The sequence below is a fragment of the Euprymna scolopes genome, chromosome 8 (genome assembly GCF_053919585.1).
Source record: "Euprymna scolopes isolate OS-2025 chromosome 8, ASM5391958v1, whole genome shotgun sequence".
NCBI classification, from domain to species: Eukaryota; Metazoa; Mollusca; class Cephalopoda; order Sepiida; family Sepiolidae; genus Euprymna; species Euprymna scolopes.
In genome coordinates, this window is record NC_136489.1 from 162,056,575 (window position 1) to 162,083,949 (window position 27,375).

Consider the following 27,375-nt stretch of genomic DNA (forward strand, 5'->3'; position numbering starts at 1 on the left):
TAATTAAATTTTCTATAATCAATGAGTTGTCTTCCCTTGAATAAATGTTTGATTCAAATGTTCAGAAACGGAGAATATTTTTTTGCTTTCTACTGCAACAAGCTGATACATAAATCAGTTTGATGTGGGAGAAAGTTGAGAATGGACATGTCAGCAGTTGACTAGCAACAAACCAATTTCCTTAAGGAGATAATGCCTAGGAGAGTAATGTTTATAATGTTGTTCCAAGTGTATGATTTGCATAGCCTTAGCATTTTTTTTAGCCAATCAGCAACAGTGGCTAAATTAGTTCAGTGTTGAGGAAACGTAAATTCCATGAGCAGAGTTTCTTTCCTAGAACTGTCCATCTGTGGAACAAGATACCATGGAACTACTTCCCCGCTGACTATAACTTGCGTTATTTTTAAGTCCAATGTAAATAATAAATAAGTCCTATCCAACCTTGATAGAATTCAAAACTGGCTTCAAAATCTAACAGGTGATGCCCTTTTCTCTTCCCTGCAACCTCTTCCCCACAGATGAGAAGTTGCGAGCCTTTCTTTGCTCTGTCATTATTTATTTTCATGGCAAATGCTCGACTGAATTCCAATCTTTGGTTCCCCCTTGCCAAACTTTCACAAAAAAAAACAAAAAAAACTAGCTACAACCACTATAAACGTTATCTCCCCCCCCCGACTCTGTGCCTAAATCGAAACGCAGATTCCATAAACAAAGTTTCTTTCCCAGAACTGCCCACCTGTGGAACCTGCTTCCTGATGGAATACATGGTAGCCTTCAAATCCAATGTAAACACGTTCTTATTGAACCGTCCCCATAAATAATCAAATTCTATCCAATTTACGCAATAATTACTACACTACCAACTTACGTTCATTAACTCTTATCCACGAGTGGCCTTCCTGCCTTGATAAATGGTGACTCAAGTAAAAAGTGTTTGTTGACCCGTCGTAAATAACTAAGCCCTACGCAAGTTACACCATTACTGATCATCAGAGTCGTCTCGCCAACTACGTAAAACTTATTAACCCTTATCCTCGAGTAACCTCCTGGCCTTGATAAGTAGTGATTTTCAAGTAAAAAAGAAACTCGAAACTGAATCAATTGCTAACAAAGATAACACGAGTGGAGAAGATGAATAGAAATGCGGATGCTGTGTCAACACGGAATGTTTGAAAGATCATTCCTAAGATGTTTGATTTTTTTAAAAAAGTGGTTGTGGAGGAGGTAATCCATGAAAATTGCACTTACCTCTAACGCTTTGTTGAGAATCTCTTTCTTATTTGGGGGATTTGCTTCTAACTGATCTTCGTAAATATCAACCATGCAAGAAAGAAGGTAAGGTGAGCGACAATTGCTCTCAAAAAGAGCCACACATTTGTCCAAAACTTCAGGGTATTCTCGAAGACCCTTGAGCATCAGGATTCTGAAATGAAAAACACACCACGAGCATTAAAGTTCTGAATTTTTTTTAGACGAGGGCTGTAGAAAACTATACAAAAGGTGAGACATGTTGTCCATTAAAAGTAAGGTTAGAAGAATATTGAAAAATCCTAATACCTGGAGAGATTGAAAAGTTCGGGATGGAAGAAAAATTTTAGACAAAGAAGAATGGTGGAGACAACTGTGAGAAGCAGTGCTTACCGCCCTTTGCGGCCCGGGCGACAAGATCAAAGTGTAATATCTGTTCCGGCAGATACTGCAAGCAAAGACCATATGTGGGGGTAACCCCACATATCAGACTTTGGTCAATGTAGGGGCAACTGTCACTATCCAACTCCCATCTCCCACCCATCGGGAGCTGGTCCCCTTTTCCCTCCTCCCTCTCTCTCTCCACATTAAAAAACGGCCTTGTGCCTAATTTGCTCAGTGGGGAAGCGAATAAATACAACTGTAAGAAGCAGTGAATATGTTGAGTGATGATCAATTACTAAGCAGACCTACTATAAAATGTAACACCATGTTGGAATCATTAACCACACACACACTAATAAATAGTGATATCTACATGTAGAAGCAAAATAGGTTTAAAGTTCTGAATTTTTTAATTTTTTTTTTTTTTTTTTTTTTTTTTACACGGTGGTCACCACTTATCAAGGCCCGGAAGCCACTCAGGGATAAGGGTTATTGCAAGTACCAGTACGTTAGTGTGGAGATTTAATGAAGTGTTTACTTAAGGAGGAGGTTCATTAGGAATTTGTTAACGTTGGACTTGAAGACATCCAGGTTGTAGTCAGGTGGGAAGCAGGCAGACGGAACAGAGTTCTACAGGCATGCAGTTCTAAGAAAGAAGCTTTGTTCATGGAATCTACGTTTTGATTTAGGCACAGAGAAAGAGTGGGGAAATTTTTTTTTTTTTTTTTTTTTTGAATTGATTTTTTTGAGATTAGAGTTGATTGATTGTATTGATCAGACTATTGTTCTCATCTTGAGTGCAACGTTTTGGTTGGATTAGCCTTCAGGCATGTTGGTTGATGGGCATGATGTGAGCTTTAAGTTATATTGTGGAGCTATTTTTTGTTTTCTTAGGGCAGTGATGGTTTATTAGCCTCCACATACAGGCTCTCTGCAACAGAGGTTTGGAAGGCTCCCAAGGCCAATCTCAATCATTAGTGGTGTATCGCATCCAATTTCTTCACATGATTTTCTGGCTGCTCCATACATGTAGCACTTGTAGTCAAGTTTGGATCTAATTAAGGATCGCTACAGTTTTAGTAATGTAGCAGCACCTCAGTTGGTGTGTGCTAACGCTTTGATTAATTGATATAGCATTTTGTTTTTAAGTACTTTATATGTGGCATGAATGTCGATTTCCTATCATATATTAGGTTGGTGCAAAAATGTTTTTTGACGTTCAACTATATATAAAAACATTTTTGCACAAACCTATTTCGATTTTCATATATAAAACAAACCTGCTGCACACTTACATGCAACGAACGCAAATGTTGCTAATCAGATATTCTAATCAATGATATGCTGTAGATTCCAAGTGCAGTTACTGTTTTTAAACATAATTTGTCACATACGATAATGGCGTAAATGCATACATTGCATGAACTGTAATATACCATAATGTAAACGCATGTGTTTAGTGCCATTAAATGGTTTCATTAAATTGTTAAAAACTTGTTGAATTTACATATCGTACCATGCCATGTACCATAATAACTTGAACACATACATTGCATGAGCCCTAATATACCATAATAATGTGAATGCATGCGTTAAATGCCATTAAATGGTTTCATTAAATAATTATTAAATTGTTAAAACTTGTTGAACAACATACCGTAAACACTACATTTCCTAACTTACTAAAAAAAAAGTCATTACATCACATTGAAATTAGGCCTATAGCCACATCCAGAGAGTGAACATTGTGAGAGCTGTTCCAATTATTATTAAGCCTCCCACTGAAAAACCACACATGTGCTTACATGCTGGCAAACACTGCAGTGGGGTTTGGAAGGAGTGTGATTAATTACTAGAATTACCTGTACATACCGAATGCACAAACAAAATGGTGTTTTCTATGTTATGATCAAGTGCTGAGTCGCTCTTTAAAAACATTTCCAAAAACATTAGCTTTAAGTAACTTTGTGAGATAGACTAAGAAATGCAGTGTGGCTTCCGGGCCTTGATAAGTGGTGACCTCCATGTAAAAAGAAAAAAAAAAAATTAATGTGGTTCATTTATGTCGTTTGGACAAGTTTTCCAGCTATAAGATTTTGCTTTTTTGCTTTCAAACTTCAGCTATGCAAAGAAATCATATCAGGAAGAGGATGTTCACCAAAAAGATGAAGCGACCAGAAAAATAACAGAATGTTGTTGTTAAGCGCGTGTAGTGAATCTTTCTAAAATATGAACATAAGAACATATGGAGTTTAACTGCCTGCTCTTTGATTGATCATCCCCAGAAAGTCTATACATATGAAATTTACAGTCTCGTCTTCACTGATGGTCTTTTATAAACCATCAGTGAAGACGAGACTGTAATATATATAAAATGGGCCTCATCACACAAAAAAAATTTACACTTACCCTTTTAGGTAATTCCAAGCACTTTCATTGTGTGGAGTTTGTTCAATGAAATCCCAAGTATAACTGGAAACGAAAAAAACAGAAAAAAATAATTAAAAACAATGAAGAGATGACAACAGTAAGTGGCTACTGCTGTTGTTGATAATATTGATGAACATACACTCCTGATCAAAAATTTAAGATCACTTGAAAATCTTTAAAAAGAAACCTTTTTATTTTTTTAAAAGGATAGATTTTAAACTTGCTTTTATTTTTTTAAAAGGATAGATTTTAAACTTGCTTTTATTTTTTTAAAAGGATAGATTTTAAACTTGCTTTTATTTTTTTAAAAGGATAGATTTTAAACTTGCTTTTATTTTTTTAAAAGGATAGATTTTAAACTTGCTTTTATTTTTTTAAAAGGATAGATTTTAAACTTGCTTTTATTTTTTTAAAAGGATAGATTTTAAACTTGCTTTTATTTTTTTAAAAGGATAGATTTTAAACTTGCTTTTATTTTTTTAAAAGGATAGATTTTAAACTTGCTTTTATTTTTTTAAAGGATAGATTTTAAACTTGCTTTTATTTTTTTAAAGGACAGATTTTAAACTTGCTTTTATTTTTTTAAAGAACAGATTTTAAACTTCTCCCACTTAATGTTACCAATATTACAATCTAAAAGGTTATGGAAAAAAAAAAAAAAAAAGAAAGAAGTTACATTCCAAACATTTAATTCAGAAATTTACATTTTTATAAAATGAAGCATTTTACACTTGATGAAAATTCTAAGACCAGGAGTATAAATTGTTTTTTTTAGTTCAGTTACAAATTAGCAATCACTACGTAAAGGTGTAACCATGCCTAAAGCAAGCAAACTTACTGAAGTTGAGCATGCTCAAATTCTAGATTTCCATAAGCAAGATTTGTCACAGTGAATGATTGCAGCTAATGTAAATCGCAGTAAAACTGATTTGCAACTTGTTAAAGAATAGTGAGAATTATGGAAAAACAAAATCCACTGGTAGGCTCCAAAAATTTCTGCATTGAGTAAAAGAATAAGACGGGTTGTTGTGAAAGACAGGCGACTTTTTTCTTGTCAAATTAAGGCAGTCACTGATGCTGATTGCAGTCCAGTAACCATTAGACAACACTTAGGACAAAAAGGCACAGTTCATAAAAAGGGTAAACAAATTCTTTGCCTGCTTCCATGTCACAATTCTTTGTGAATACCAAACAGGGATGTTAGAAAAGTGGAAGGAAGTCCTGTTTTCTGATGAGGAAAAATTCAATCTAGATGGACCTGATGGCTTCCAACGATATTGGCATAACGAAAACATACCTTCCGAAATTTTCTCCACACGTCATAGTGGTGGAGAGTCCCTGATGGTATGAGGTATCTTTTCTTACAGAGGGATGATGAAGGTGGTGCAGGGTCATCAGACAGTGGCTAGTTATGTTAGCCTGCTACAAAAAGCATTGTTGATGATGGAGGGCCACTGTTTGTGTGGGGATGGATGGTTATTCCAACAGGATTATGCTGCAATTCACGTTGCACGACGAACCCTGACCTTTCTGCAAGAAAATGGGGTCCATTCTGCATGCTCACCGGACTTGAACCCAATTGAAAATGTTTTGAGATGGATGACAAGAGATGTTTATCGAAATGGCAAACAATATTCAATAAAAAAATGAACTTTGTGAAGCCATCTTAAGAATTTGGAGCAACATCTTCCACACCTTAATGAAAACACTTATTTCTAGTATGCTCCAAAGAAGTTTTGAAGTCATCAAAACCAGTGGAGGTTAGAACTCATTATTAAATTTGGTTGTTGAATGTTTTCATACAATTTCATAGAATTTATACCCCTTGTTTTATAATTTTGAAAAAGTGTAAAATGATCATTTTATAAAAAATGTAAATTTTATAAAAAATGTAAATTTTATAAAAAATGTAAATTTCTGAATTAAATGCTTGAAATGTAGCTTTTATAACAGCTTTTGTGTAGATGTAATTTTAGTTATCCAATGTTGTGTAGATGTAATTTTAGTTATCCAATGTTGCTGTCAGTATTTTTGGCAGCAGTCACATTCGGTTACGACGTTTCACACATCATCGAAATAGATTTTTCTTTGTTTTCAGTTCATGATTTTTTTAATTTAACGAAACGTTAAGTATACGATTAGGAAACATGCTTGGAGAATACTAGCAAGCTACTCAGCTTGCCCGGTCGTAAAATATGCATAAATATCATATTTTTATTAATGCAGAATTCTTATTTAGTATAAACAGAAATACCATAGATATTAAACATAACATTAAATTCCTTAAAAAAATGAAAGTAAAAAAAAAAAAAACGAAAGAAACTGAGACATGTGCATGCAAGTATCATGTTTTTTCTAAACTGTTCACTTCTTGTAAGTAAAAAAAAAAAAAAATACTCAAGCTGAAACCGAAACCTAAAGATAGGATAACCACTACACCAGCTTGCCATGACTTTTTAAATAGTGTTTTCAAACCAACTCATACTTAAGATAAGGAAACTGTCAGATTTCATGATCGCACATATGCAGTCATGAAACAGTTGAAAAGACAAAAATTTGGAAGTCTCCCACATACCAATTTTTGAATTTAGACCCCTTAGCCGCCCCCTTTTCCGGATGAAAACAGATTAAAAAGTTTTCCACATGTCTGAATGCTCTACATACTGAATTTCATGTCTGTAGATAAAACTTTTTTTGAGTATATAGGTTGAGAAGTATCCTCAAACATTCTCACTTTAATATATAAATAGATTTTTGCAAATCACTGTTTAAAAACTTTTTGTTGTTGCTTTATTTTAAACACTGGATGAGCATAAAACTGTACCTTGATTATATATATATATATATATATATATATATATATATATATATATATATATAATCTATAGTATAAAAATTGTGTGCCTGTATGCGTGTTTGTCACCTCTATACGACTTGCACATTTATTTTTTTTATTTACTGAATCAAATATTTATTGAAATAAAAAATGCAACAGTGTAAAATAAAACAGTTTAGATATCTAAAAAAAATAATTTCATTGCAAAATTAAAATCCATCATTATGCATTTTGGTTTCTTTGTAAACAAACCAGTCATTTTAATTTTTTGTTAATAGAAATAATTACTTTGTGACTCTTTGAAATTTGAAGGGAATTTGGAAGCATTTAAACTGTTGAAACGATTACTTAAATTGGCTTAAAATTATTTTTACAAATTCTCATGTATTGAAATATTTTGCAATTATTTTTTTTTTTTTTTTTTTTTACAGGGGAGTTACTACTTATCAAGTCCCAAAGGCCATTCGAGGATAAGGGTTAATGCATGTAAGTGCATGTGTAGTGTTAATGGTGTAAATTGCGTAGAATTTGATTATTTATTGGAAAGGCTCAACAAGAATTTATTTACATTGGATTTGGAGGCTACCGTGTTGTATTCGACTGGGAAGTAAGCCAGCAGAACAGTGTTCCACAGGCGGGCAATTCTAGGAAAGAAGTTTTGTTCATGGAATCTGAATTTAGATTCACCCACAGAGAGTAGGGGAAATCATATATAAACGTTGTAGCTAGTCAAGTGTTTTTTTTGTAAAAGTTTGGCAAGAGGACCATGGATTGGAGTTCAGTCGAGCACTTGCCATGAAAATAACGATAGAGCAGAGACATGCTCGCAACATCTCTTCTGTGGGAAAGAAGTTGCAGGGAAGAGAAAAGGGCATCACCTACTAAGTTTCGAAGCCGGTTTTGAACTATCAAGGCTGGATAGGGCATGCCGAGCAGCTCCTGCTCAGATGTGGCAACAGTATTCCATTTTAGGATGTATCTGGCTCTTATACAGATAGAGGATTGCATCGGCAGGGAGACACCTGCTGGAGCGGTAGAATGATCCAACCATTTTTCCAGTAATCTTGGCAACAAATTTGATGCGTTCCATTTTAGACAGGAGTAAGGGTCAATTCATGCTGCTTCCCCAAGATGAGAGCCATCCATTTCAATTGGGGCGTGATGGGAGTCAGAGCATTTATGATAAAAGGAGAGAAGCTTGGTTTTCGATGCATTAAAATTAACCATCCACTTTTTTCCACATTGCACCACATTCTCAAGACAGACGAGAGAGAATCAGAAAAATCTTGGTCATTGCTGACCTTTGAAGTGTTGCCATAGATTGAGGTGTCATCTGCATCCAATAAGTTTATAAAGGGAGAATAAAACATTAACATAAAATCAATTGTTTAAACTTTCTAAACTATTTAGAAAAAATAAAAATCAAAACAAAAATGAAAGTAAAGATTCCCAGGCAACGCCAAATAAGTACAGTTAGTAACAAACATCATATTCATTGGTTTAACATCAGTCTTACATGATGGCAAGTGTTGTAAAAAAGTCTTTAAAAAATTGACTTCCAAACTAACCTATCTCTGGCCAGGTCTTTATTTCCATGCTTCATGGATTTGGATTCTTTGGACTACCCTTCCCATCTTGAGTGTTATTTTCACAATGTAATTTCTGATCTTCTTTAGAACTCCAGGAATCTGCACAGAATTTCAAATGGAACCCTTCATTTAATCCACGGGTATAGCATGATCTCGTTCCATCATCCATGTCTGGGTAGAAGTCCTAAGTAATTCTCAATTGTATTTTAAACATTGCCTGCATTAAGAATTGAACCTTCAACCTCCAGAAGAGTGTAATTTACAATTAAATTTTACTAAGTACTTTTTCCGTGCAGATTTCCATGTTTGACAGGATACACCTGACGAAAGTCGGTTACGTCAGCGAAATGTTAAAATAACACTCATGATAAAAACAGTAATTTGAATAATCCAAACAACATGAATTATGAATCCTTATCTCAACAAGTGAAGCATGCATGATCCCCCATGAGTGCACAGTGAACGAGGCATAAAAAAAATTACTAAGTTCAGCCCCCCCCCTTCCATTTAGCCCCAAAAGTTTCCAGAGGACATCAAATCCTGGTGAAAATGAACAAATGGTACAGTTTTAGGCCTTAAAATATGTAAATTTGAGTTCTGCACCATGAAAAAAAAAAAAAAAAAAAAAAAAAAAAGAAATGACTAAGTATAGTCCCCAAGGCCTTAACATATTTAAATTTGAGTTCAGCACCATGCAAAACTGCTAAATAGACATACACAGAAAAATTTTGGACAAATATGTAAAATAGTCCCAAAAATGGAGTGTTTTTACCAGCCCTAAAAGAACCCCTGGGGCGCACCCAAAAGTTATTGTGAAGTATAGACAAACAAAATTATAGAGAAATCAGTTAGTTACAACTTTTCAGAAAGTTTTATAAAAATCCAAGGCATCAATTTTTTTTAATAAGCACAAAAGTGTCAATTTTAGCCATTTTAACCTAAAAAGCATCCGTAGGAGAGGGAAACCAAAGTTTTTCCGAAAAATCCATTCTGTTACTTTTTTACTCATATCATGTTTAGTGTTTGTGCAAAATTTCAAAAACTTCCGAGGCATAGTTATTGAGAAAAGTGCGGACAGACGAACGGACAAAGGTGAATTTACAGGTCCACTCTCCTTTTGTCGGGGGACCAAGAATATAGAAACTTGATTGATTTGTTTGGAAAAAAACAAAAAAAAAAAACGTAATAATCCTTGTCAAATCAAACCATTATTTTAATTACACGTAATAAAATCATAATTCTTTGTTTAATGATATTTTCTGATGATTTCATTTATTGCTTTCTTACTTGCAACGCTTAGTTTTGTCGCAGAGTTTCTTGTTATCAGCTCTCGTTTAATTATTTATAATCATTAAAAATGCTTTCTGAGATAATTGGCGAGATATTCATTTTGTAAACAACTAAAATTTAAATCGCATCAACAAACAAAAAAATGTGAAAAAAAAATATGACTGCTTTGCACTTACTTAATCTCTCTTGCAACAATTTCATCTGAGAATTTGGTTGTATTACAAATCACAAAATACCTATGGTTCCAAGCGGAGTTATTGCGGAGATCTATATTCAAAAGTTTGTCAACGTAATCTAATTCGTTTTCCCATATGGAATACTTTTTCAACACCCATTGCCTGAAAGAAAAAAAAAAAAAAAAAAAAATGATCACAAATTATGCCCTTTCGAACAAGTTCAAAATATTTCAAAGAAAAACAATTGTACATCCATAAAAAATGTGTGCATGGGTCGATGACAGAATGGTTTCCTTTTTTATCTTGATTTTCAGAACTGTATAACACAGAGTAATATATTATTATTATTACTTTTTTTTTTATTATTGGAATCCTTTGAGATGAGTAATTTATTTATTTGTGAACTGCTTATCCTCATTTTCATAGTTGTTGTTTCGCAATGTTTAAAGGAAATTGACTGAACTAATTAAATGCATTCAAGAATATCAATCAGAAAGCTTCATTCTTAGAACTGCACGCCTGTGGAACTCTGTTCCGTCTGCCTGCTTCCCACCTGACTACAACTTGAATGTCTTCAAGTCCAACGTTAACAAATTCCTAATGAACCGCCCCCTTAAGTAAACACTTCATCAAATCTCCACACTAACATAATGTACTTGCAATAACCCTTATCCCTGAGTGGCTTCCGGGCCTTGATAAGTGGTGATCACTGTGTAAAAAAAAAAAAAAGTAATAGATGTTCTAAATAAAGAGTGGAACGATAAATTTGCCGTCGTAAAGAAAACAACTCTACAGCTTTATTTTAAAACTTTTGTTGAAAAAAAAATCAATTCAGGTAACTTGATTATGTAGTAGACCTGACATCTATTCAATGTAGCCGCCTTCAGCCTCAATCATTATTCTTATTGGAATCCTTTGAGATGAATAATTTATTTATTTATTTGCAGACTTCTCATCTTTATAGTCGTTCTTTCATCACGTTTCGGCCAACTATTCCTCTGGCTTTCTTCAGGTGGCTAACCGCGAGGGGATAAGAAGGTTGGGTCTCTTAACTGTATCCTTAGTAATTACTGCTTTCCATAGTTGTTGTTGTCAAAAATGGCCAGAGGAATGGTTGGCCGAAACATGGTGACGCAACAACAACGATGAAGATGATGATAACTTGGGCTATAACAACAGAATATTCTTTTCATTGTTTTGACTTGAGTATATATCCGACACAGACACAGTTAATCAACCGAGAACCACATCACTCTATATAAAAACATATGCGATATCAACAGGTATACACTCGAGAGTCAAAACAACGAAAAGAATATGCTGTTGCCATAGCCCTAATAACAGTCTGCAAATAAATAAATTTGCAAATTACTCGTCTCAAAGAAATCCAATAAAAAAATAAATAAAGTTACATAATACCATTTGGTACGGACCCAACGATTCAGGTAAGAATGAAAGAATTTTTTTAAAAATTCAACTTTAATCGCCCTTCAGGGCTTGTAGCACAGTGGATAAAGGTGTTCAATCTCTACAGTTCCAGGTGAGCAATGTTTGAAGATAGTGTTTTCAATCCTACCCAAAGCAGGCCAGAGGATTAGTTGGCCAAAATGTGGTCAGACAACAACAACTATGGAAGGCAGTAATCACTGAGGATGCAGCTAAGAGACTCAGCATACCTATGATGATATGATGTATGTACCCAATGATGAAAAAAAAGATATCATATTCCAAAAATCATGTAAACTGATCAAGTAGTTTTATTTTAAAACAAGGAAACAAAATTTTATGAGCATTTGAAAAGTGGCTATCTCGTCTGCAATTTTGTGAAAAAAAAAAAAGGAGAAAAAAAAAGCAAGGGCGATAACTTACTAGGTTTATGTTGTAATGCCTACGAATTCATATTACTTAAAAATGATTTTCTTTATAAAAATAAAATTACTTGATCACTTAACATTTTTGTAATATAAAATGTTCGTTTTGTCACGGGCGCGTACACCATACAAATTTTCTTTATCTTTTTTATTTAAATATTTACGGAAATTCTGGAGAAGAACTGAAAAATTTATTTTAGTTAATTTTACTCAAGAAAATGCATATATTTTTCTTCCTTATGGATTGGCTGATGGATATTAAAAGCGCACTTTAACTGATTGTATAGAAATGTGCTTACCTGTGCTGCCAGGCATGGTAATTCTTTGCATCTATATGGAGAATGTTAGACGTGAAAGACAACTCTTTTGAAGCATCATTCAACCATTCAACAATAACCTGCCGATGATGCCTGCAAAGAAATATATTCTTTTAATAATAGGTTAAAGTAGTTTGCTTAAAGCATTGTTTAATGTGTATATATGAAAGAATTATAGCTTATAGAAAGCAGAACAATGCAAAATTGGCACAACTTCAGATATAATGGTGGAACAAGCTATGCAATTTCATTTTTATTGATCCAATTTATATGTATACCCATATATCATCTAAACATGGTAGTGTTTGAATATATGTGGCAGTTTTAGTCATTTAGAACTGCTTTAAAGCTCTATCGCTCGCTCATTTTTTGACCAAATTTCAAACAATTATTACAGTTTATAGCTCACCTTCTTAGCTACAAGGGGCGTGCAATAAATAATGCCCCAGACCCACTTCCCATAGGAGTAGAGCAACAAAACTTGGCACAGTTATTAGTCTTTCTCTACATAGGAACCATCCAGAGTTATGCATTTCTCCCATCGTTTGATGCAGCTCTGGAGACCGTTTTTGTAGAACACCCCAGGTTGCTCCTACGACTACGACGTGACTTCAGAAATCAAGGCTGCATCATCTGGGAAACGCTTTCCTTTCAAAATCAACTTCATGGCTGGGAAGAGGTGAAAGTCAGAGGGTGCAAGGTCAGGAGAGTAGGGAGGATGGGGTAGGATTTCATTACCACACGCCCGTGCTTCTGATCTGGCGACATGCGAGTTATGGACCAGAGCGTTGTCCTGCAGGAGAAGGGTACCTTTGCTGATCTTGCCCCACCTCCCCATTTTGATAGCTTCCCTTAATTTCCTCAAAAGTGAAGCATAATAGGCTCCTGTAATTGTGGTACCCTTTGCCAGGAAATCTGTCATCACTACTCCGTCCTGGTCCCAGAAGACTGTGAGCATGACCTTGCCAGCGGAGGACTGCACCCTTGCCTTCTTTGGAGGTGGTGAGTCCAAGTGCTTCCACTGCATTGACTGGGCTTTGGTTTCTGGATCATAGTGATGGACCCAGGTTTCATCCTGTGTAATCAGTCTTTTGAAAAACTTTGACTTATCTTCTTGGCACATCTCCAAATTCATCCTTGAGCACTCGACGCGTTCTCGCTTCTGGAATGGTGTAAGCAACCGGGGAATCCATCTGGCAGACACCTTTTGCATATGCAAATGGTCATGAATGATAGTTTCCACAGACCCTGTACTAATCTTGACATCTTGGGCTATTTAGCGAATAGTAATGCGCCGATCTTCCAAAATGGCAACCTCAACTTGACGGACAGATGCCTCATCAATGGCAGAAGGTGGGGACGACCAGGTCTGGGAGCAGTTTCCACAGACTTTCAGCCATGTTTGAATTCACAATGCCAGTGTTTTACAAGGTCATATGATGGGGCATTATCACCCTAAGTTTCTTTCATTTCATCAAAAGTCTCCTGTGGTGTGCGTCCTTTCAAATACAAAAACCGAATCACTGCTCGACATTCAACAGGCTCCATTTCACACCTGACTCATTTCAAACACCTGTAAAACAGAAACCACAATTAGTTCAGAGCTGTAATTTGCCACATAACCTGTAGAGATATAAATCATTGCACATGCAAAATTTCAGCTAGATCAGACAACTGGAAGTGGGTCAGGGCCATTACTTATTGCACACCCCTCGTATATTGTGAAAAAAAAAGAAAGTTCAATTTTCGTTCCGTAAAACAAGTTATGATCAAAATTGTAAAATAAAAATAACATAAAAGAGGTGAGTGACGTTTTTTTATGACTGGCTTTCATAGCAACCACGTCGCTTCAGAAACTACTGTTACTATCAATTCACCGCTCTCGCAAAAAGAGAAGTAACAAGTGAAACAGAGAAAATGAAAGGGAGATAATTGGGGGGGGGGGGATTTTATTGAAAGCATCTGAGTACCGTACATTTTATTACATATGTGTATGTTATGTTTATGGGGGCAAAAATTAAGACTGAAATTAAACAAAGAACAAGTGAATTTATTGGAAGCCTGGGAAAAAAAAAAATCAATGGATTACATTAGAAAAATGCGAGCATGAAAAGTAATATGGTTAAGCTTAAACATGGAAAAGTAAAGGACTAGTTGTTAAAACTGGAAAAGAAAAGGACAAGATATTCTAGTAAAATAAATTTATAACTTAAAATATTGCAGCATTAAGAATTTTAAAAAAAAATTAAATTTAATATTATATAATCAATTCTTAATGCTGCAATATTTTATAGTTATATTTTTACTAGAATATCTTGTCCTGTTCTTTTCCAGTTTTAACAACTAGTCCTTTACTTTTCCATGTTTAAGCTTAACCATATTACTTCTCATGCTCACATTTTTCTATTGTAATATATGTAATTATTACAATAATTATTTTTTAATCCATATAGACACTAGTGTTTCATCCTTTTGGAAATCATCAGTGCATGTTGACACGATTACTACCGGTTGGGAGATTCGAACATGGCCACTGACTCCATTAGCAAGGGACAAACCCCACGGCTAATCTCAACCGCGAGAAATATGGTTGAAATTTGAATATTTATTTTTTAAATGTTGTAACATCAGGCCATAGTGATCTAATGATTATAACATCATGATCTATGCATGCGCGCTTAGATAAACGACTTTCTATTTCAACTTTAAAGTGCTCAACAATAAGAACTGAGTTTCTTATAGGAGATGACATAATATATCTCCATCCATTTGTTTTTATTTGTTTTTTTTTTTTTAATACAATATTTTACATGTAGGATGTTTTTACTTGTGTCAGGCAGTCACGTGGTGTGTCTGTGATGCTATATGCAGGGACGTCTTCCCTTCGTCAGGTGTGTGTTCGACTTTCAAACGTGCATGGTAGGTTTTATTGTAGATGAAGACAGTTTGCAGAAATTGGAAATTAACTTTCAAAATATAACATCACGGACACACCACCTGACCGCCTGATGCAATTAACATTCTATACATGGGCAATCATTCTGCGAGTCCAGCAACAATCCTTTGCTTTTCGATAACCTTCAATCGCCCATTTTTTTTTTTATTTTTTTTTTTATTTTGGCATTGTAAAAGATCTGCAATAAAGCGATGGATAATAAATAAAATGACATAACGTCGTTAATATCACATGAATTTGAATAAAATTTTGGGAAATAAGGAACCTTAAAGCAGTCCTTTGATAATGCAATTTTAATTTTTTTTGCGACGTATATTTAGTGAAATATTGATATACATATACACAGGAATTGGATCAATAAAAGTGAAACTGCTGGCTTCACTTTTATTATATCTTAAGTTGTGTCAGTTTGAGTCTATCTGTCACACCTTTGCATTGTTCAGCCTTCTTAAAACTTAAATCAAAAATTTTTTTTCTTCTCTTTCCGCAATCAATATAGCAACATATGACATTGATAATTGTTGAGAACTTACGTTCGGTTTTTTTCTTTTCCTCTTTGTCTTGTCAGGACAACAATGAAAGTTCAACCGATAGAAGATGAGACCGTATGTAACACAGACAAAAGAGATATATTACTTCTGGTTGCTTTTGTTTTACGGCATATCAACCCTTTTCGGGTTATTTAATGCCGAATCCAAAGATTTTGAAGAAAATTTTTTTTTATAGAATATATTTGTTGTTTTCAAGTCAGTTTCTATTTAACCCATAGTTGGGACCCTAACAGAGTGGACCTGGGAGCAATGGCAATTAAAGGGTGGCTCCACACTCCCCAAAGCCCACAAGCTGGGGCCTCACCATCAGATATAGTTTTAGGTCATATCCAGGACCTACTTCCGAGAAAATCAAGGATGGAATACTGCTGCCATATCTGGGCAGGAGCTGCTAAAAACAGCCTATCCTGCCTTGACAGAGTACAAAATAGACTTTGTGGCTTAGTGGGGGATGCCCTTTTCTCTATCCTGCAACCTCTCTCCCACAGAAGAGACGTTGCGAGCCTATCCTTGTTTTATCGTTATTTCCATGGCAGGTGCTCGTCTGAACTCCAATCTCTGGTCCCTCCTCGCCAATCTTTCACGAAAAACACCCGTCTAGCTGAATCCACTGTCAAAAATTTCCCCCACTCTATATCTGTGCCTAAATCAAAACGCGGATTCCATGAACAAAGCTTCTTTCTTAGAACTGCACGCCTTTGGAACTCTGTTCCGTCTGCCTGCTTCCCACCGGACTACAACTTGGATGTCTTCAAGTCCAACGTTAACAAATTCCTAATGAACCGCCCCCTTAAGTAAACACTTCATCAAATCTCCACACTAACGCAATGTACTTGCAATAACCCTTATCCCTGAGTGGCTTCCGGGCCTTGATAAGTGGTGATCACTGTGTAAAAAAAAAAAAAAAAAAAAAAATCATGTGATTTAGAAATCAGTACTAAGCGAACAAAAAAGTTTCTTGACAATATATCCGTGCAATATGTTAACAAACATTTGTGAATTTATTGTAAAAAAAAAAAAAAAAAAAAAAAAATAACAATTTGATTTCTAGCAAGTTGACAAGAAAGTTCCTGTTTTTAATTCAGATGAACATATCTCGGCTCAAACAAAATTTATTAATTAAGCACCATCAGAATCAACACACTATTGCCAATGCAAAACAAGTGTATTTATGCTAGTAACATAAAAATCTTGCATTCTGGTGGTGATGAAGTCGCTAAAGGCGTTTTTGATATCACTTAGGTTTTTGAAGCATTTCTCATGCAGAAAGTTGTCGGGATGCTTGAAATAATGGTAGTCAGTAGGTGAAAGGTCTGGAGAGTATGGCAGCTGAGGTAGAGTTTCATAGCCCAATTCGTTCTACTTTTGCAGGGTCGGTTTAGCAATGTGCGGTCAGGCATTGTTGTGGAGCAGAATTGAGCCTTTTCTGTTGACTAATGCTGGGTGTCGTTGTTGAAGTTTCTAATGCATTTCATCCATTTGTTTACCAAACAGTCAACGTTATCTTCTTTTAATGCAACTTTGGCTTCAGGAAGTGTCGTGGAGCTTAGTCAACGTCTAACCAATGAGCTGATCATTGCTGGTTGTTGTAAAGAACCCACTTTTCATTACAAGTCACAACCCGGTTGACAAACGGGTCGTTCTTGTTGCAGAAAAGGGAAGATGACACTTCATAACAGTGTTTTTTTTTTATTGTCGTTTAATTTGTGAGACACATGTATCAAGTTTTTTGTCTTTCCAATCCTTCTCAAGTGGTTGGAAACCGTTGTATATATTACGTCTAATTCAGAAGCAAGTTCTCAAACAGTTGTGCATGGATTGGCTTCGACTAAAGATCTTAATTGATTGTCAGCATCCGATGGACGACCACTGTCTTCATCATCTTCGAGACTCTCGTTGCCACCACAAAATTTCTTAAACCACCATTGTGAGAACTTATGTTTGGTTTTTTCTTTTCCTCTTTGTCTTGTTAGGACAACAATGAAAGTTCAACCGATAGTAGTGGTTCCTGGGCCAAACGCTTCATTGATATCGCAAGTTGTTTCTGCAACTTTTCGATCTAGTTGAATTGAAAGAAAAAAATTGCGCAAATTTGCTTTTTTTTTTCCATCTTGTTTTCAATGTTCTGAAAAGAAAACAATTGTTTTAAAATGATTGTGATTTAAACGGTTTAAACTGTTTGAGAACTTGTTTCTGAATTAGACGTGATGTATACAACAATTTCCAACCACTTGAGAGAGATTGGAAAGAAAAAAACATCTTCATGCCTCACGAATTGAACAACAATGAAAGGAAACGTTACGAAATATCATCTTCGCTTCTTTTATGCAAAAAGAACGACCCTTTCTCAAACAGCTTGTGACTTGCGATGAAAAGGGAGTTCTTTACAGCAACTGGTGATGCTCAGCTCCATGTTTAAACGCCTACGAAGCCTCACGACACTTCCCGAAGCCAAAGTTGCATCAAAAAGCAGGTCATGCTGACTGTTTGGTTATCTGCGACTGATCTCATCCATTACTGTTTTTTAATGTAAGCGAAATCATTACGGCAGAGAAGTACTGTTGATAAATCGATGAAATGTATCAGAAACTTCGACAACAACACCCAGCATAAGTCAACAGAAAAGGACCAATTCTCCTCCCCAACAATGCTCGACAGCACGTTGCTAAACCGACCCTGCAGAATTGGGTTATGAAACTACCTCATCTACCATACACTCCAGACCTCTCACCTACCACTTTTTCAAACATCTGAACAACTTTCTGTGTGAGAAATGCTTAAAAAACCTAAGCAATATCAAAAACGCCTTCAGCGACTTCATCGCTACCAGAACGCCAGATTTTTACATTACTGGCATAAATACACTTGTTTTGCGTTGGCAAAAGTATATTGATTCTGATGGTGTTTATCTCAATCAATAAATTTATTTGAGCCGAAATATGTTGATCTGAATTTAAAAGTTAAAACCCACAAGAACTTTCTTGTCACCTCGCTGCATGCATTCATGACACCAATTAGTGCCATAAAACCAACTCTGCAGTTGGGCTACAAGACTCTGCTTCATCCGCCATACTCTTCAGACTTCTCACCTACCAGCTACAACTTTTTCAAGCATCTTGACAACTTTCTGTGTGAGAAATACCTCAAAAACCTAAGCGATATCAAAAACACCTTCAGTGACTTCACCACCACCAGAATGCAAGATTTTTATGTTACTGGCATAAATACACTTGTTTTGCGTTGGCAAGTATGTTGATCCTGATTGTGCTTATTTCGATCAATTAATTTTTGTTTGAACTGAAATATATTCATCTGAATTTAAAAGTTAAAACCGCAAGAACTTTCTTGTTGATCTGATAACATTTTGATGACTAAACACATCTCTAATACTTTAATGTAACAAGAAAGTTTGGGTTTCGAAAACTTACCAAACTTGATAGTTTTTGGCATGTTCGTGAATGACTTCCGTTATATAATCAAGTTCCTGTTGCAAATCACACTTCAAGTCTTGTAACAACTGCCGACGATAATGCCTGAAAAAAAAATAATAAATAAATAAAAAAAATGAGGTTTTGAATACCAGTCAGAATGAGCATGAGCAAAATCATATTGAAATGGACAACAGTACATAATTTTCATTTCAGGGCTTCCATACATTTTTAATGACATTTTTTTTTCCATACTTTTCTAGTGATATCGCATACCAATATGTGAGTGCGTAAAATCAGCAAACCAAGTTCAAAACCCACAAGATCTGTTCTGTTTACTTATGCACTAATATTTTTGTGAAAGATATTCTTTGCGTTCCCTCTTCACCAACCCTAACATATTTTCAATTAAAAAATTTTTTTTTTATTGATCTTTCACCCCAAACAAAGTACATGGCCACTTAGTTGTGAGGGGCTACTATTTGGGACCAGATTTGCAAGGATACTATTTATGGAGTTGGGCAATGAGATGTCTGTTCACATTAAACTTGAATTTCTTCATGTCAGCGAGGGAATTCCAAAGTCCAGCAGTCCGAGGGAAAAAGCTATTCGAGTAGAGGGCTTTATGGCATCTAGAAATCTCTACAGTGTAGGGGTGTGATTTTGTTGCTTGCCGGGTTTGTTAAGGGTATTGGGTTATTAAAAAATAAATGTTAAAATTTCAATGATATTTCTCACGGTTGAGATTAAAAACAATGTTGGTACTGGTGCATATTGTGAATCAGTCATCTCTCAGTGTTTGCTCGGCTTTGGCTGGAGAATGACATCAACAGCTGGATTATGCCGAGCAATAGCTCGGATTTAGCTGCTGTCTGATGTAACATGGTGATCAGCCAATCATAATGCAGTTTGGATCTAACCCCCCCCCCCTCCCAACACACACACACCTACAAAAAACTTTTTCGTTGTTATTTTTTGTTTGTTTTTTTAATATTTGTTTTCGAGCCTACCTTCCTGCCAAAACTTTTTTCTTTTTTTATCTAACCCCCCCCCATCCTCCAACACACACCTACCTACAAACACCCAGGCAACACCGGGTACCCCTGCTAGTATATATATATATATATATATATATATATATATGTATATATATATATATATATATAAAAGTTAAAAAAGAAATTCTTCAGTTCTCTGTACTCTTTTTCTCTCAATTGCATCAAAAATATCCCAATTAATTTGACGAGACAAAGTAACAAACTGCTGACCAAGTAACGTCATTAGAAAAAAAAAAAAAGATTTCAAACAAGTGGTTAATGACGTCATTTTCACAAGTACTGAAAAACAAGAACGGACATTTCATAAAATAATTTGTTGCAATCTGAAAGTTTTGTGATGAAAACATTTCAAACTAACAGGCCAACAGAGACATTTTTTTCAAACCCAATCTGTCTTCTTTTTTAATGACAGAAGTTGTAAAAGTTATTAATAATAACTAGAGTGACCTATGGAAATTCCACAGGGGACTCATTCATCTATTATATAAATCTCACCTGTCTATTAGTGTGTGTGTATGTATGTTTGTATGTCTGCCTAAAACTTTCGACAGAGGTGACAGATTTTTACAAGATCAGTATCATTTTGAAGCTCGAACCTTCGGACGACAAATATCGAAAAATTGGCCAAAAACAGAAATTCCTTCACTCTCAACTGGGCACTTTTCTACAGGGAGGGGTCGCTTTTTTCGCCGATATTTTCAAAAGTCATCCCCTCTTTTTGATTGACTAGCCTTAATTTAAACCTTCGTCACTTCCAGTTTGGCGATGGGCGCAACAACAAAGACGTTACTTTTTTTTCTTTTCCTCGTTCGGTGTACGGGTTTGAGCCTACTATAACTTTTTTTTTTTTTTGTTTTTGGTCAACACACACCTCCAAACACACGGGCACCCAGGCTAATATGTAATATATTGATGTTGACATTCTGTAGATGTTCAGTGTAAATCGAGACATTCTGATATTGTTGTAGCTTTTTTTTGTTAAAACTGCAAAAGTATTTATCTAAGCTAGCACAAACGCCCGGCAGAGCAGAGACATGTTTGTCTAAATTTAAAAGTTAAAAACCGCTATAACTTTCTTGCCACCCTGATATGTAGATGTAGAATCGTTAAAATAGGAAAAATTTTGATTTCACTTATAACTTACCAGACCGTGTAGTTAGCAGCATTCAGATCAATCGCATCTTTTGTCAGGTTTAAAGCTCTTTCACTGCGTTCATTTTTTGCCACGATTGCACGAAAGTAGTCATAGACATGTTGAACTGAAAAAAAAAAAAAAAAAAAAAAAAAACTTTACAAAAGTGACGAGACAAATTTCTCGCAAAAAATATAAAAGTTGCAGAAAATTCTAGAAGAACGCTGAAGATTTGTAACACGTGAAAATCAATTTCAAGACACAAAACTGCGTTCAACATTCAGTTTGAATGATAAGGAGAAATTAGATACAAAAAGCTACAAAATACAAAACATTCTGCTCTTTTTCATGAATTATGATTGATCAATTTGATCAGGGAGCGATGTCTATGATTTGCTAGTCACTACCAGAGGAGCAAGCAAGAGCTGGTGAGAAATATATTGCTTTGGACTCCACAACACGGGCGCACAAGCCAAGGATGACTTAGATCCATGTACATCCATCAAATTGTACATGACGCCAACTCTGATCCTGAAGATCTGAGGCAGCTGATAGAAGACCTGAAGAAAATCTGGAAAGAAATGGTCACATTGGTTCGGGCAAGGAGCCCGACCAGATAGATAGAATTTTAATTACTTACCCCAGACATAAAATAAAAATAAAACGCTTAACATATATAAAAGAAAGATAATGTATTTGAGTTTCTTAAAAAAAATTTTTTAAAGTTGCACACTGTGCTAAAAATTATACAAGTTTGTTCATCAAATTCTAATTAAAGAATAATAATTTTTTAATTTTGTATCTATATTTCTCTCTCTCTCTCTCTCTCTCTCTCTGTTCCACTTTTTCTATGAAACCACTGAGTCGATCTAGCTAAAATTTTGTATAGACCTTTGTTATAGTAACATTCAATAAACTAAGCATTATGGTATTCATTCACTGCACAGTTAAGGATTAATAGAAATTAGTTTTTAATGCAAAAATGGGCACAGATTTAACCATATTCATCAATTTGGCATAAAGCATTCATTTTAAATCAATGGGCTATAACTTTTGTCCATTTTTTAGTGGCAAAAATTCTACTTGTATTTTATTTTCAAAAAAACACAACACAAATCATTATCGTCTGTTTACATGCTAGCATGTGTTGGCCGGTTTTAAAAAATTTGACTTCTAACCTATCTCTGGCTAGGTCTTTATCCTTTTTACTCTCAAATCCTTCCTCATCTCCTCACACATTTTCCTTCGCCTTCCTTACCAAAGGAGATATGATTAGAAATAAAACTAGAGAAAACAGAATGTATGTCTACAGTTAAATCACAGTTTAACCTAAACATTACTATTCACAGTAAAGCCATCCAACAGGTTACCCAATTCATTTATTCAGGACATAAGCTGATTTTCTCTAGTGATTAGGAGACAACATTGAAACACAGAATCGGGCTGTGTTGGGCGACTTTCCAAAAACACAGCATCATTCTAATCGCATTGAGGCGTTTCAAAATCATGAAATACATTACAGGGACATCACTTGATTGAAAAAAAAAAAAAAAAAAAATCCACCCATCCATCAAACTATTCCCCTACCCCCTATATTTGATAAAACTTAAACTTTTTGGCCATGTCAAAAACGATCAACCCCTGGCCTATCAAAGTTATGCTTTGAGGGTATGTTTTTTTTTTTTTTTTTTATTACATTTTCACCCCAAACAAGGCACATTGCCACTTTGGTGTAGGGGGCTACTATCAGGGGCAGCAACTACGGGGGAACTATGTTGGGATTTGGGCAGCAAGATGTCGGTTCACGTTACACTTGAACTTCTGCATGTCAGTACAGTTAGGGAAGCAGGGACCTGGAATGGAATTCCAGAGTCTAGCGGTTCTGGGGAAGAAACTACTGGAGTAGAAAGATCTTTTACATCTAGGGATCTCTACTGTGTGGGGGTGGGATTTAGCTGCCTGTTGGGTTTGTCGAGGGTGTCTACGTCGTGGGGGCACAAGTGTCTGCAGTTCGTCAGAGCATTCACCATTAAAATACTTGTAGAACAGGCAGAGGGATGCAACATTTCATCGATGGGACAGAGGCTGAAGCTTAGATGCCAGTTCAGGGCCTATCAGATTGGCGACTCTCTTTTGAACCTTGTCTAGGAGCGAGAGACTAGCAGCAGATGCACCAGCCCAAATGTGACAACAATACTCCATACATGGGCGAATGGTGGCCTTATAGAGGTACAGGATACTTTCAGGTGTCAGTAGATTTCTAGCACGGTAGAGAGAGCCTACTTTTTTCGCAGCGGCCCTGGCAAGGTTTTTAATATAATTGTTCCAACTCATGTTTCCTGTGAATGTTAGGCCAAGCAGTTTTAAAGATGTACTCTAGACAGGGAGTCACTGGCCATTGCTATTGGTGGCAGAGAAGGTTTCTTGTAATTATTGAAGGAAACCAGTTTAGTCTTAGCAGCATTGAATGTGGCCATCCATTTATGTCCCCATTCCACTACAGATTGGAAGTCATCCTCTAGTGTTTTTGACATTTTTTTAGATGAAGGTAAAAAAGGCAGAGGAAAGCCAAGGAGAAGGTGGAGAGAAAATGTTTTTGGTTGGACATCTCTCAACAGTTGGACATCCATCAACCAACTTTCCCTGGATTAGAAGGAATGGCTAAAAATAAGTCATGTGGGTTCGCAATCCACGCCAAGCGGAAGATGCGACTCATGACGATCTTTTACCAATTTATTCTGCTACCTCAACTGTTCTACATTTATTAACACAAGCATTTTTATCCATATGTGGCCAAACCCACAAAGTCTCCTGCTCTGCACACATCTCTCTTATGCTGTCCAGATTTAATATTTAGAATTACACTTATTAAAAAAAAAAAAAAAACATACACACACACAGAAAAATATTTATGATGTACATACTCGTCACAGAACGAAGATGTCATATTCTAAAAATCATGTGGGTCTGGCTAGTGACTTTTCTATTTGGCTAGTAAACGAAAATATTTAGTTGTCAAAAGTTAACTAAAGATAAGTTTGTCCGTAGAGCCCTGCTCTAAGATCAATAGATTTAAGACAGTCTTTAAAACTCATATCATATATCTACTATATCATTCCTCTCAATGCATGCCCTAAACCTTTACTGGCCACGTTTTTGCTTCCATAAATCATCTCACTGCATACACAAGCCGGATAGATTCTACTGTTAGTTGGCAAGTGGTAACATTCTGCTGGTTATACTAACAGCAGAAATTCTCTGAATGAACTCCATCCACTCCTCGTTTACAATTATACGAGCACCAACTCCTCCCTGTGCTCCAATAGTATTAAAAACAGAACAGTTCTGAACAACGTTAATAACCTCGCCATTCAAATACACTTTCGTCAAATCTGCGTTCTCATCAACTGTGCACACAAACTGGTTTATCCTCGCCCAACCATCATGTAATTGCATTATGAACGCAATGCTTGCGAATGAATGCATGTCCAATGCAATATCGGAAACCCTAAAGGAAGATCTCCCCAATCTGTAGTAGAATAGGCACAAAAATGGATAGTCACGTTCAATGCTGCCAAGACAAAGCTCGTTTCCTTTAATAATTACTAGCACACACAAACACACACAAACACATTTTCGCTTTTATATTATAGATAGAAAACCTTCTCAACCACTAATTACCATGGCTAAAGATACATTTCCTGAAAGGACTTCGTTCAAAGTCCTCGGCTTAACGTTCACAGGGAACATGAGTTGGAACAGACACATCAAGGGCATTGTCAAGGCTGCTACAAAGAAGGTGGGCTCTTGCACCTATGAGTATCTTGTATGGAGTATTGTTGCCATATTTGGGCTTATGCATCTGCTACTAGTCTATCACTCTTAGACAGGGTTCATAAGAGAGTCACCAACCTAACAGGTCCCGCACGGTCAATTAACTCTTGGCTTCAAAGGAAACTTTCCTTAAAGGGTAGAGCGGAGACGTGTGCCACTTACGCCTTTCTTCTCATCCTCTGCCGATTGGCTATACTCCCCTACCTATGATAAACCTCGAGAGACTGGTCCTACTTAGAGACTGACCTGCTTATTTTTTTTTATTTTTTTTTTTTTTACATAGGCATCACCACATTATCAAGGCCCAGAGGCCACTCAAGGATAAGGGTTAAAGAGTGTACAGTAGAAATTGGACAATATAGTAATCATTAGTAATGAAAATTTGGTAAATTTGATAACTTATATGGAACGGCTCATCAAGAACTTATTTACTTTAGACTTGAACACAACCATATTGTAGTCAGCCGGAAAGCTGGAAAACGGAAGACAATTCCACAGGCGTGCAGTTCTAAGAAAGAAGCTTTGTTCATGGAATCTACGTTTAGGTTTAGGCACAGATAAAGAGTGGGGGGAATTATTGATAGTGTTTACAGCTAGACGAGTGTTTCTTGTGAAAGTTTGGCGAGGGGGGACCATAGATTGAAGCTCAGTCGAACACTTTCCATGAAAATAACGATACATCAGAGACAAACTTGCAACATCTCTTCTGTGAGATAGAGGTTGCAAGGAGGAGAAAAGGACATCTCCTACGAGGCTACGAGGTCTATTTTGAACTCTATCAAGGCAGGACAAGTCCTTTCTAGCAGCTCCTGCCCAGATGTGGCAACAGTATTCCATCCTTGGACGTACCTGGCTCTTATATAGATAGAGAATAGCATCAGCAGTGAGATATTTACCGGATCGATAGAAAGATCTCACCATTTTCCCAGCGGCCTTGGCAACAGATTTGATGTACGTGTTCCATTTAAGATCAGGAGTAATGGTCAAGCCCAGAAGCTTGTCAAAACTTGAGGCCTCCAGAAGACGAGAGCCATTCATTTCAATTGATGCCAAATGTGGATTAGAATGTTGATGATGTAAGGAGAGAAGCTTGGTTTTAGATGCATTAAAAGTAACCAGCCACTCCTTACCCCATTGTACTACGTGCTCAAGATCAGAGGAGAGAGAATTGGAGAGAACTTGGTCATTTACTGTCTTAGATGTGCTACCATAAATGGTAGTGTCGTCAGCATAAATGTCTACAAATGATGTAAGGATGTGATTTGGAAGATCATTAATGTAGATCAGGAAAAGAGTTGGGCCCAGGATGGACCCCTGAGGGACACCGGCATTAATACTGTGAGCTTCTAATTTTTGCCCCTCAACTACTACTCTTATGAACCTATCAGAAAGAAATGATTTAATAATTGAGAAGACTTTTCCAGCTATACCATAGCTAGCGATCTTATGAAGTAAACCTTTATGCCATACCCTATCAAAGGCTTTAGATATGTCAAGAGCAATTGCCCTAGAAAGATTGCCACCGTCGAGAGATTTGCTAATCCTATGTGATATAACTGTAAGCACATCTGCTGTAGATCTAGCAGAACGGAAACCATATTGAGTGTCACTAAGAAGGTTATTTTTGTTGAGATGGTTGATTACTTCTGTATTTAACACAGATTCTAGCAACTTACTCATGACGCACAGGAGACTTATTGGCCTGTACTGAGAGGGGGATGAGCGATCACCTGAATTCTTAAATACAGGGCATACTGATGAGATTTTCCAGGGAGATGGGAAATTATTCTCCTTAAGACAACGTTTAAACAGTTTTGTAAGTATGGGCGCTAGTTCAGGTTGAAGTTTTTTGAGTACTATAATTGGAATACCGTCAGGGCCAGTTGCTTTACTGGAATCAAGGTTTTTGATAAGCTTGGCAACATCACGTACAGATATACGTATATCACATAGCGTGTTTTCTGATACAGGAGGAAATATTGGGGGTTGGCGGCCTTGGTCGCAAAGGGTAGAATTAGCTGCAAAGTTCTTGACAAAGAGTTTGGCTTTGTCTGATGCTGACGAGATTAACTTCGGTCCATTGATGATAGTTGGGATGGAGCACACGCTTCTGTTCAGGATTCTGTTTGCTATTTGCCAAAACTGGTGGGAACCAAGCCGCTGCTCAGCTACTTTGGACTTAACAGATTGAGCATACAACACTCTTGCGTTCCTTATTACTTTCTTACAATGGTTGCTGGCAGTCCTGAAAGCGACTTTAGTTTCCATACATCTA

The 27,375-nt window shown here is 36.1% G+C and overlaps 1 protein-coding gene across 1 annotated transcript in view; it reads right to left on the reverse strand.

Moving 5' to 3' along the window:
* Positions 1-27,375, reverse strand: part of LOC145283971 (protein farnesyltransferase/geranylgeranyltransferase type-1 subunit alpha-like) — a 39,931-nt gene that overhangs the window by 6,770 nt on the left and 5,786 nt on the right. The window contains exons 2-7 of the mRNA XM_080133068.1: positions 21,279-21,393; positions 19,077-19,181; positions 12,124-12,234; positions 9,954-10,115; positions 4,042-4,104; positions 1,249-1,423 (exon numbers count right to left, since the gene is read on the reverse strand). Of these exons, the coding sequence (XP_079989194.1) occupies positions 1,249-1,423; positions 4,042-4,104; positions 9,954-10,115; positions 12,124-12,234; positions 19,077-19,181; positions 21,279-21,393 (731 nt within the window). The remainder of the gene's footprint in view (positions 1-1,248; positions 1,424-4,041; positions 4,105-9,953; positions 10,116-12,123; positions 12,235-19,076; positions 19,182-21,278; positions 21,394-27,375) is intronic.